This window comes from Schistocerca piceifrons, chromosome 4, assembly GCF_021461385.2.
Source record: "Schistocerca piceifrons isolate TAMUIC-IGC-003096 chromosome 4, iqSchPice1.1, whole genome shotgun sequence".
Taxonomy (NCBI): domain Eukaryota; kingdom Metazoa; phylum Arthropoda; class Insecta; order Orthoptera; family Acrididae; genus Schistocerca; species Schistocerca piceifrons.
Window position 1 is genome coordinate 412,116,456 of NC_060141.1, and position 12,788 is coordinate 412,129,243.

General features: G+C 53.0%; 1 protein-coding gene across 1 annotated transcript; it reads left to right on the forward strand.

Annotated features, from left to right (window-relative positions):
- Window positions 1-189: 189 nt before the first annotated feature.
- LOC124795875 (extensin-like) lies at window positions 190-3,306 on the forward strand. The gene has a single exon (XM_047259957.1). The coding sequence runs from the start codon at window positions 190-192 to the stop codon at window positions 3,304-3,306; it is 3,117 nt and encodes a 1,038-aa protein (XP_047115913.1).
- The last annotated feature ends 9,482 nt before the right edge of the window (window positions 3,307-12,788 follow it).

Sequence of the window (12,788 nt, forward strand, 5' to 3'; positions counted from 1 at the left end):
CACCCCCTCACCCCCTCCACCGCCGGTGGCTTTCCACCCCCTCGCCCCCTCCTCCCACGGAGGCTTCCCTCCCCCCCACGGAGGCTTCCCTCCCTCCCCACGGAGGCTTCCCTCCCCCACGCCCCCGCCACCCATGCAGGCTTCCCTCCCCCCCCACGGAGGCTTCCCTCCCCCACGCCCCCGCCACCCATGCAGGCTTCCCTCCCCCACGCCCCCACCACCCATGCAGGCTTCCCTCCCCCACGCCCCCACCGCCCATGCAGGCTTCCCTGCCTCTCGCCCCCCACCGCCCACGGAGGCTTCCCTCCCTCTCGCCCCCCACCGCCCACGGAGGCTTCCCTCCCTCTCGCCCCCCACCGCCCACGGAGGCTTCCCTCCCTCTCGCCCCCCACCGCCCACGGAGGCTTCCCTCCCTCTCGCCCCCCACCGCCCACGGAGGCTTCCCTCCCTCTCGCCCCCCACCGCCCACGGAGGCTTCCCTCCCTCTCGCCCCCCACCGCCCACGGAGGCTTCCCTCCCTCTCGCCCCCCACCGCCCACGGAGGCTTCCCTCCCTCTCGCTCCCACTGCCCACGGAGGCTTCCCTCCCTCTCGCCCCCACCGCCCACGGAGGCTTCCCTCCCTCTCGCCCCCACCGCCCACGGAGGCTTCCCTCCCTCTCGCCCCCACCGCCCACGGAGGCTTCCCTCCCTCTCGCCCCCACCGCCCACGGAGGCTTCCCTCCCTCTCGCCCCCACCGCCCACGGAGGCTTCCCTCCCTCTCGCCCCCACCGCCCACGGAGGCTTCCCTCCCTCTCGCCCCCACCGCCCACGGAGGCTTCCCTCCCTCTCGCCCCCACCGCCCACGGAGGCTTCCCTCCCTCTCGCCCCCACCGCCCACGGAGGCTTCCCTCCCTCTCGCCCCCACCGCCCACGGAGGCTTCCCTCCCTCTCGCCCCCACCGCCCACGGAGGCTTCCCTCCCTCTCGCCCCCACCGCCCACGGAGGCTTCCCTCCCTCTCGCCCCCACCGCCCACGGAGGCTTCCCTCCCTCTCGCCCCCACCGCCCACGGAGGCTTCCCTCCCTCTCGCCCCCACCGCCCACGGAGGCTTCCCTCCCTCTCGCCCCCACCGCCCACGGAGGCTTCCCTCCCTCTCGCCCCCACCGCCCACGGAGGCTTCCCTCCCTCTCGCCCCCACCGCCCACGGAGGCTTCCCTCCCTCTCGCCCCCACCGCCCACGGAGGCTTCCCTCCCTCTCGCCCCCACCGCCCACGGAGGCTTCCCTCCCTCTCGCCCCCACCGCCCACGGAGGCTTCCCTCCCTCTCGCCCCCACCGCCCACGGAGGCTTCCCTCCCTCTCGCCCCCACCGCCCACGGAGGCTTCCCTCCCTCTCGCCCCCACCGCCCACGGAGGCTTCCCTCCCTCTCGCCCCCACCGCCCACGGAGGCTTCCCTCCCTCTCGCCCCCACCGCCCACGGAGGCTTCCCTCCCTCTCGCCCCCACCGCCCACGGAGGCTTCCCTCCCTCTCGCCCCCACCGCCCACGGAGGCTTCCCTCCCTCTCGCCCCCACCGCCCACGGAGGCTTCCCTCCCTCTCGCCCCCACCGCCCACGGAGGCTTCCCTCCCTCTCGCCCCCACCGCCCACGGAGGCTTCCCTCCCTCTCGCCCCCACCGCCCACGGAGGCTTCCCTCCCTCTCGCCCCCACCGCCCACGGAGGCTTCCCTCCCTCTCGCCCCCACCGCCCACGGAGGCTTCCCTCCCTCTCGCCCCCACCGCCCACGGAGGCTTCCCTCCCTCTCGCCCCCACCGCCCACGGAGGCTTCCCTCCCTCTCGCCCCCACCGCCCACGGAGGCTTCCCTCCCTCTCGCCCCCACCGCCCACGGAGGCTTCCCTCCCTCTCGCCCCCACCGCCCACGGAGGCTTCCCTCCCTCTCGCCCCCGCCGCCCACGGAGGCTTCCCTCCCTCTCGCCCCCGCCGCCCACGGAGGCTTCCCTCCCTCTCGCCCCCGCCGCCCACGGAGGCTTCCCTCCCTCTCGCCCCCGCCGCCCACGGAGGCTTCCCTCCCTCTCGCCCCCGCCGCCCACGGAGGCTTCCCTCCCTCTCGCCCCCGCCGCCCACGGAGGCTTCCCTCCCTCTCGCCCCCCGCCGCCCACGGAGGCTTCCCTCCCTCTCGCCCCCCGCCGCCCACGGAGGCTTCCCTCCCTCTCGCCCCCCGCCGCCCACGGAGGCTTCCCTCCCTCTCGCCCCCCGCCGCCCACGGAGGCTTCCCTCCCTCTCGCCCCCCGCCGCCCACGGAGGCTTCCCTCCCTCTCGCCCCCCGCCGCCCACGGAGGCTTCCCTCCCTCTCGCCCCCCGCCGCCCACGGAGGCTTCCCTCCCTCTCGCCCCCCGCCGCCCACGGAGGCTTCCCTCCCTCTCGCCCCCCGCCGCCCACGGAGGCTTCCCTCCGTCTCGCCCCCCGCCGCCCACGGAGGCTTCCCTCCGTCTCGCCCCCCGCCGCCCACGGAGGCTTCCCTCCGTCTCGCCCCCCGCCGCCCACGGAGGCTTCCCTCCGTCTCGCCCCCCGCCGCCCACGGAGGCTTCCCTCCGTCTCGCCCCCCGCCGCCCACGGGGGCTTCCCTCCGTCTCGCCCCCCGCCGCCCACGGGGGCTTCCCTCCGTCTCGCCCCCCGCCGCCCACGGGGGCTTCCCTCCGTCTCGCCCCCCGCCGCCCACGGGGGCTTCCCTCCGTCTCGCCCCCCGCCGCCCACGGGGGCTTCCCTCCGTCTCGCCCCCCGCCGCCCACGGAGGCTTCCCTCCGTCTCGCCCCCCGCCGCCCACGGAGGCTTCCCTCCGTCTCGCCCCCCGCCGCCCACGGAGGCTTCCCTCCGTCTCGCCCCCCGCCGCCCACGGAGGCTTCCCTCCGTCTCGCCCCCCGCCGCCCACGGAGGCTTCCCTCCGTCTCGCCCCCCGCCGCCCACGGAGGCTTCCCTCCGTCTCGCCCCCCGCCGCCCACGGAGGCTTCCCTCCGCCTCGTCCCCCGCCGCCCACGGAGGCTTCCCTCCGTCTCGCCCCCCGCCATGCACGGAGGCTTCCCTCCGTCTCGCCCCCCGCCACGCACGGAGGCTTCCCTCCGTCTCCCCTCCCGCCACGCACGGAGGCTTCCTTCTCTCTCGCCCCCAGCACCCACGGACGCTTCCCTCCCCCTCGCTCCCCCACCACCCACGGACGCTTTCCTCCCACTCGCCCCCACCACCCACGGACGCTTTCCTCCCCCACCACCTCACCCTCACCACCTATGGAGGCTTCACTCCCCCTCCCTCTCAACCCCACCACCCACATAAATTTCCTTCCCCCTCACCCCCCAGCACCTATTTTCCAACCCTCGCACTCTCCCCCTTCTCTCAGCACCTCCTCTCTCACTACCCACCTCTCACCCCCTTCTCCCCCACTACCCACCTCTCACTCCCTTCTCCCCCACTACCCACCACTCACCCCCTTCTCCCCCTCTACCCACTACCCACCTCTCCCCCCCTTCTCCCCACTACCCACCTCTCACCCCCTTCTCCCCCACTAGCCCCTTCCCCCGCCTCCTTCCCCCCGCCTCCTTCCCCCCGCCTCCTTCCCCCCGCCTCCTTCCCCCCGCCTGCGTCCCCCCGCCTGCGTCCCCCCGCCTCCGTCCCCCCCGCCTCCGTCCCCCCCGCCTCCGTCCCCCCGCCTCCGCCTCCGTCCCCCCCGCCTCCTCCTCCATCCCCCCCGCCTCCGCCTCCGTCCCCCCCGCCTCCGCCTCTGTCCCCAGCGCCTCCGCCTCCGCCCCCCCCGCCTCTGCCCCCCCCCCCCGCGCCTCCGCTCCCGTCTCCCCCGCCTCCGCTCCCGTCTCCCCCGCCTCCGTCCCCGCCCGCCTCCGCCTCCGTCCCCGCCCGCCTCCGCCCCCCCCCCGCCTCCGTCCCCCGCCCCGTCCCCGCCCCGCCACGTCCACGCCCCGCCCCGTCCCCCCCTCCGCGTCCTTCCCCCCTCCGTCTCCTTCCCCCTGCCTTTCCCTCTTTTCCCCCCACTTCATCTTCCTCTCTGCATCTCATGTGCTCTACTCTCTGTGAACCCCTTTCATCTTGTTGTGCACCTGCTAAGTTATCTGTTTAAAGACCTGCCTCAAACTATCTGACTACCTCTCCATGCCTTGTGAATCCTTCCGTATCCCTCACCACCTTTATCTGCCCAGGTAGCTGCTCTCAAAAATCAATCAATAGCTAGTGTCGCCACAGGACTGTGCCTCGTGGTGTCATTGTGGTTGCCTGTGTGTACTTTCTCTAGAAAAACAGCAGGAACTCAAAGCTAGTGCAAATAGTGTTTGCTGTTACATATTTCTATGCAAAATGCATCAGTCAGATATAGGCGAGTGGTCGCCTTCTTCTTACTTTATGTAAAAAGAAAAATGAATAGGATATGCATAAGGTACTATGAGCAGCATAATGAACACAATATTGTAGCCAAGATACATATAAACTGAAATGTAATCTAGTAGTAAATGTTTAAATGCTGACTAGTTCTGCAAATGGGCAGATTGTAAAGAATATGTGATGAGATAGTTATTCACATGGTTAAAGGAAATGGAAAAATTTAACTGTAAAGGTGCACTAATTCAGTAGCAGCAAAATAAAGAGAAGAAAAATAGCAGAAGAAGGTAGACTGAGGGATAGGAATAAAACCTGGTAAAATTTTGTGCAGAGCCCAAGTTAATCATTTTTAATAATTGGTTTAAGCATCACAAAAATTGTACATATGGAAGAGACATGTAGATACCAGAAGGTGTCTATAGATAATGTAATGCTAGGACAAATTTTGAAACCCGATTTTAAATTGCATAATAATTCCAGAGCATTTTCGTTTGTTACCATTATTTATTGGCTGTAAATGCAGATTAAAAGACGAAATTGCAGAAAGATCGTATATTAAGGAGATGAGACTTGGATAAGTTAAAAGAATTGTAGAGGTTTTCACGAGTTTCAAAGGGTTCATGAAGCAACAGTGGACTGTAGCTGGGGGGGGGGGGGGGGAGGGAGGGATAAAGAAACAGATGATAAATGGTTAGCTTTGACAGATAAAATACTGAAGGCAGCAGAGGATGATGTGGGAAAGTATGCAAAGCCCATTAGAAATTTTGGACAACACAGGATATGCTAAATTTAACTGATGCAAAAAATGAAGCAATCAACGGGCTACAGGTGTCAAAAGATTTACACAGCACAAAATAGCAAAGCAGGAATGGCTAGAGGAGAAATACAAAGCTGTAGAAGCATGTCTGAGTGCAGGAAAGATAGTGGCAAGATAGAAGCCACTTGTAGAAAAAATTACTCTCCTTTGCTGAAAAAGTAAGTAACTTGAAAGACGGAAGGAATATAGTAGTGGAAAAACTATATGAAAACCTAGAGACAGTCAAATTCCTCTGATCCTACAATCTTGTTGCTTCCATGTCACTGGCTAATGGGGACCACATCTGCAAATTATTTTCTTTTGGGGTGCAACTATACAGTCTTAATTTATTTACTACATCAAAGGGTTCTGTGGTCCAGCAGCAAGATATACTTGTGAGTGTGTTTCATATCAATAATTGTGCCAAAGTGTATGAAGATGAAACAGTAAAAGGATTTTTCGTAATCAGTCGCAACTAAAGTAAACAACAAATACCATTGAATGGAAAATCAATGTGAAAATATCTTGTACGTTCTAGAACAAAACTGATCCCACAAGGTAAGGGAAACAACAGAAGAATGAATATAATAGGAGCCACGAACTGGCCTCAGGACATGCAGCATTTTTCATTTGTATGATCATGGTAAATACAAGGAGCTGCAAATCCAAATAACGAATATTATGTAATTTCTGTACAGGAGAGGACATTTTAATTGAATGTTGCCGCCTGGTTAAGGCGGGTGAATACGTTATTGCAGTGCCTCTCTTGTTAAGAAGACAAAGCAATGTTTTCTACCACATGTTGCTTTTCATCTGTTTACCATGTAGGACATAACGGTTAACTGCCTGAGTGAGCTAAAGCTTTCCTTCACTCTGCTGCATAGATTACAATTAATTTGTAGATGTCATTATTCACAGAAGAAGGCGTCAGACTGATTTCGCAGTTTCTTCCGTATTATGAGCGGTGTTTTTCCTTCATTGGGTACTACGAGTACTGCTCGTACATACAGTTGCTGTCGCCATAAACTCTTCTTTGGCTTTTGTCGTGGCATGTGCGCGCACACGTTAGCGATTGCTTAAGTCGTCCCTATATAAAATGCGAACACGAACTTCATCAAGTATGACGAATTTTGCGACATCATAACGTCTGAAACTTTTGCTAGCTTAGACCGTTGATAAATAGACTGCACAAGGCGTCATTGCACTGAAAGTAACATCACGATCAGCTGCTGGGTGGATACCGGCTGCAGGCGGATTATGGACCTGATGTTAATTTTTCCTTATTATACTCTGGTGTTTTCAAACTTTTTATTATAATGGTGAAGTCTCGTGCAGCATTTGGTTACACGAAAAAATGTGTCAAACACAGGAGGTGTAAGACACCCTATAACAGCTGCCTCTGGATGATGGGGTTCTGGGTTAGATTCACAGCCAGGTTGGTAATTTTCTCTGCCCAGGAACTGCGTTGTACTCACCATTTCGTCATCATCATCATCATCATCATCATCATTCGTGGCAGTGGCTAGATTGGACTGTGTTGAAATTGGGCCGCTTCCTTTGGTCGATAAATGAAGAATATAAAAATAGTACCCGAAAGGGATCGGTTGGTAGGACATGTTCTGAGACATCGAGGATCACCAATTTAGTATTGGAGGTCAGCGTGGAGGGTAAAAATCGTAGAGGGAGACCAAGAGATGAATACACTAAGCAGATTCAGAAGGATGTAGGCTGCAGTAGGCACTGGGAGATGAAGAAGCTTGCACAGGATAGAGTAACATGGAGAGCTGCATCAAACCAGTCTCAGGACTGAAGACAACACCACCCAAAAGTCCCCAAAAATCGTTCCAAATTTCATAAAAAAAAAAAAGAAAAAAACAGTCCCTTTTGGAATAATGTTGCTTGAGTAGTAGCACGTAGATAGAAAAGAAATTCAGTACCAAGTAGCTTAGTGTTTTGAAAAAGAAAGAAATAAAAAAGATAGAATCCGATTAGTTTCAAAATAAAATCATAGTAGATCGCAAAGTACCATAATTAGAAATCACGGAGTAGGACGAACGATCTCAAAGAATACTCATTATGAGTACTCTTTGAGAATCATGTGTAATACCTAAGAAAGAGCCTTGCACTGTTCCTGTGTTACGAGAGTTTGCCGGAGCAAGTCGTACCTCAGCGTGTGCTCGTACACGTGGGCGCGACGAGGTTGTTTTTTGAACGCTAAAGATTTGCGATCTACTACGACGCACTAAACTCTTAAGAAGTAAATCAGTAACTTCAAATAGGATATCACGTAGAATCCAGATAGTGAAAGATTCGAAATTGTCTTAAATTGAGTATTTTCAATAAAAGACTGGACATTACCCAAAGTTAGAAACTATTGATGATGGACCGATGTAGAGACTAAACTTTGAAACCGAATTGTGAGAAAAGAATTAACTTTCGTAAAATCAGTTAATGGAGTCTGGAACTTACATAATATTACGTCATTAATTCCACCCAGATAGGAAAAGCTACTTCCTTACGGCAATGTTAGGATGTGCAAATAATGTAATAAACCAGCATTCAGTGTTATTACTGCGTTAATAACTTCTTTCAATCCATTCAATATTGTGTACTCAGTAAATAATCATCTGTGCGATGACATTGATTGTCCAAGGAACGCGGCGTGCATAAGTACTCTTTTTGCCACATTAGCAAATTATCGCTCTGTTACGAACTATTAGGCTCTAGTACACTGATAAACTTCAGTGGAGATATTGGTGTTGTTTATGTACTGAAGCTATGATTAATACCGGAATAGGAACTGATATATCCCTACGTGTACCTGTGTTTAAATACGCCGGGGAGCACGTAAATCCTTGACCTGATAGAGACAAATAATACACACTCTGTGGGATTTCAGCGCAGCCCAAATATATTTTTTATGTAACGTCAATATATACAGCTCTGCCGGCCGGTGTGGCCGAGCAGTTCTAGGCGCTTCAGTCTGGAACCGCGCGACCGCTACGGTCGCAGGTTCGAATCCTGCCTCGGGCATGGATGTGTGTGATGTCCGTAGGTTAGTTTGGTTTAAGTAGTGAGTTCTAGGGGACTGATGACCTCAGATGTTAAGTCCCGTAGTGCTCAGAGACATTTGAACCAATTTTATACAGCTCTACCGATAGTTAGCTAGACTGCGACGTTATAATGGGCGCTGATGACCGCGCAGTTGAATGCCCCACAAAACCAGACATCGTCATCACTGTGTATACAGCACCACCCTTCATGTCCTTCACGTTGTTTCCGTTATCGTAAGACTGTCCCTGGCAATCTGCAAGTGGTATGCCAATGTTATGTACCTTCTGAAGTAACAATTCTGATATACCTTTTCCAGTTGTCATTCACTCGGAAAAAAAATCTTCTTTTGCAGCTGGTTTGGAAAACGCATCAATCACTCTTAAAACTACGCTTAGTTGCTCCTTGAGCCTTAAATCTGGTGTACAGTCCAATACTATCGAATAATATTTGAGTATGGTATTCTTCATGATAGATATGATCTCATCAGAAATTATGTTAATGATTTCATTTTGTATGCCCTTACTTAAGTAACCAGTCGTCCAGGTCTAGACACACGGTTATTATGATCTGTGGCAGTGATATTTTTCATGTCTGGTGCAAAGTGATATCAAAAGTGCGTGAGAGTTTTTTTTATGCTCATGTGTTGTTTTTGTTCCTTCTCGGTCTCTGTTTTTTTTTTTTTTGTTTGAAAGGTCTTCTCATTGTGAGTTTTTGCGAATAAATATTTTTTCGTTAACACATTATACCGGGCGGCTATGCAATTATTTGTTGTAGGCAAGTCGCCTACATAATTGGTGACCTCCGATTAAGGAACTTTAAACCTTTCGTTATCTACGTTGAACACTAACTGCAAAAGCAATGAAGGACGACGGCAAACGATACGGTTCGATAACGGAAGAAATTCATGGGCTTCAGAATGAGATAGAAACTTTACAGTTGCATATTTCGAAAGATATGAACTTCAAGCATATACCGGACCAAAGGAACGACGTTGGTTACACAACCATGGCACACACCAGCGAGGCAACATCATCGGAAACTGGGTCTACTGCAGCAGAACCACAGCAAGTAACAGCAATGGAACTACCCGCTGGTTTCAACGCTTCACCAACTCAACGGTTGCAATCAGAGCCTTCTCAGCCACACACATGGTTCGCGGTAATAGAAAATATATTTCTACAACAAAGAATAGTCAGTGATCACGAGAAGTTCACCTTGGCGATAAGTAATTTGGACCATCAGACCTCGGCTTTGATATCTGACATTATAGTGAACCCACCTACAGAAGGAGCATACTGTAGACTGAAAGAAGAATTAATTTCTCGGTGTGTGAAGTCAGTCGACATCAGAGTCAAACAAGTACTGTACCAAGAGAAACGGGGAGATAGGACCCCGTCAGAATACTGGCGTCATTTACGCAGCCTGGTAGATAGTTCGACAGTCTCTGATAGACTGTTACTCCACGTATGGCAACATCAGCTACCAACGCAAGTAAGAACTACACTAGCTATATACGACGAAAGATCAGTTGACAAACTGCTGCTCGCTGCAGACCGAATCTACGAGACGCACGAGCCTACTGCAATAGTCGCAACGACGTCGACAGATGCCACGTACGATAACTACAATTACCGAGCAAGACCAAACTGACGATATAACAGTAAACAGCGCCGCGGTCGCAACGCGACAAACAACAAAAAGTTCAAACGAAATTAGAGATTTAAAAACTGCAATAGAGGATTTGCGAACGCAGCTACACACGCGACAGCGACCACAAGTTATCTTTAAGCGCAAGAGAGACCGTGCTGAGCGTGAAACACGAAGTCAACAAGAGGACGAGCGTAAGGTGTGTTGGTACCATAAACGTTTTGGGAGAGATGCTACAAGATGTACATCATCGTGCGCCTACTCAGACAACCAAGGTATGTACAGAAACAGTGCAGTGTTTTCATGTCCGCGACAGCAATCGTCAATACATATACCTCCTGCTTCGAAAAGATTGTATGTATCAGACGTACTTACGGGAACAAGGTTTTTGGTGGATACCGGGTCAGACATTAGTTCACTTCCTGTCAGCCATGCGCCACACAACGAAAAAGACATTCAGCCGCGTTTGAAGGCAGTGAATAACTCGGTGATTAACACGTACGGATGTTAAGTGTGCAAGATTGATGTGGGTTTTTCCAAACAGTTTACCTGGTCTTTTGTGATAGCTGGTATATCGGAACCTATTTTGGGCGCTGATTTTCTGGCACATTTTGAGTTGGCGGTCGACTTACAAGGAAAACGTTTGTTAAATCTGACAGACAACAGTGCAATATCAAGCACTAAAGGACATACAACTTGTGAGAAGCGACAGGCGATTGGCCACTCTGTAGCAGAAAAGCTACATGACGAAGACAAGAATCGGAGATGTTCTGACAGACAGACAAAAGAAGTTAAACAAAGTACGGTTCACTATATTCGTACCACGCCAGGACAACCAGTTTCACGACGGGCATGTAGAATCGTACCAGAGAGATTGACAGAAACAAAGGCGATATTCGAGGAAATGTTACAGTCGGGTATAATTCGCCGGTCAGACAGTCCGTGGTCTTCACCCCTACACTTAGTATGTAAGAAAGATGGATCATGGAGACCGTGTGGGGATTCCAGAGCATTAAACTCAAGAACCATTCCAGATAGATACCCAGTACCTAATATACAGGATTTCACATGTGCTTTCGCCGGCGCGAAAATTTTTAGCGTCCTCGATTGCAGGAAAGCATACAACCAGATGGCGGTGGCTCCAAGAGATGTTCAGAAGACAGCAGTGATTACACCATTTGGATTATTCGAGTTTTTATTTATGCCTTTTGGCCTTAAGAACACAGCACAGACTTGGCAGCGTTTTATCGACGAAGTGATAAAGGGATTAACATTTTGCTTTGCTTATCTTGATGACATCTTGGTTTTGTCTCCGTATAGTCAAACACACGAACAGCATCTGTGTCAACTTCGCAGGCGTCTATCTGACTACGGAGTCGTTTTAAACGAAAATAAATGCGTCATGCACAAGAGCCAAGTCACTTTCCTCGGCCATACTGTGCCATCAGAAGGTATATTGCCTCTGCTAGAGAAGATCGCGGCGATACAGGCCCTTCCGAAACCGACAAACTACCAAGAGCTACGACGATACCTGGGAGTAATAAATTTTTATAGACGTCATCTGCCAGCAACGGCTACGGTGCAAGCACCACTCACTGATGCACTCAAGGGGCGCGACGCCAAAGGTCGACGAATAATTAAGTGGACACAAGAAATGGACAAAGCATTTAATGATCTTCAAGCAAGCCTCAGAAAAGTAGTGTTGCTCGCTCACCCAGTTCACTAGGCACAGCTAGCTATTGTTGTAGACGCGAGCCAGTCAGCAATAGGGGCGGCGCTGCACCAGCGTGTAGAAGGGCAATGGCAACCACTACGGTTTTTCTCTAAAAAGTTACAGACTGCATAACAGAAGTGGAGCGCGTATGACAGAGAATTGTTCGCGATCTACGAAGCAATTCGATACTTCCGCCCACAAATAGAGGCTAGACCAGTGACTTTGTTTACAGACCACAAACCCATAACATCGACTTTTAAAAACACCATTGATAAGTGCTCACCTAGACAGTTCCGTTATATTGAGTTCATAATTCAGTTCACGAAAGATATACGCCATTTACGAGGCGCAGAAAATTTAGTGGCTGACTATTTTTCACGTATTTGCGGGATTTCAGAAATTATAGACTATAATAAACTTGCAGTGGAACAGACCAAGGATACAGAGCTACGACAGCTGTTAAACGACCCGTCTACAGGTCTGAAGTTCGAGCAAATTCTGGTGCCTAACTCCAAGCTGAAGCTGTGGTGCGACTTTTCTCAAGGCAGACCAAGGCCATTCATTTCAGAAATATTGCGCAAGTGTCCACACACTATCGCAACCAGGAGCCAACGCTACAATCAAGCTGCTGAGAGACCACTATGTGTCGCCTTCTATGAAAAGAGACGCGCGCCTTTGGGTACGTTCCTGCATTCCTTGTCAACAAAGTGAAGTAGGACGTCATGTGCGTGCTGATATTGGAGATTTTCAAGGTACCTCTGCTAGATTCGCACACGTTCACGTGGACCTGGTTGGACCTCTCCCACTGTCAGAGGGTTACAGATATGTGTTTACGGCCATAGATAGGTGCACAAGATGGGCAGAAGCAACTCCAATAGTCGATATTTCAGTCGAAACTACTGCGAAGACGTTTCTGTGTACGTGGGTTGCCCGTTTTGGATGCCCCCTTCATGTCACAACTGACCAAGGACGTCAGTTCGAAGCTATCCAAAATGTGCGGTTTTCAATGCCACCACACGACTACCTATCACCCTGCCAGTAATGGCATGGTATGGTCGAACGCTGGCACAGAACACTCAAAGCAGCATTGATGTGTCATCAAGAGAGATGGACGGAAGCATTACCATTAGCGTTGTTAGGCCTGCGGACAGCTCACAAACGCGATATTGGTGCATCAGTTGCCGAGATGGTTTACGGCGAGCCGCTACGGATTCCTACAGA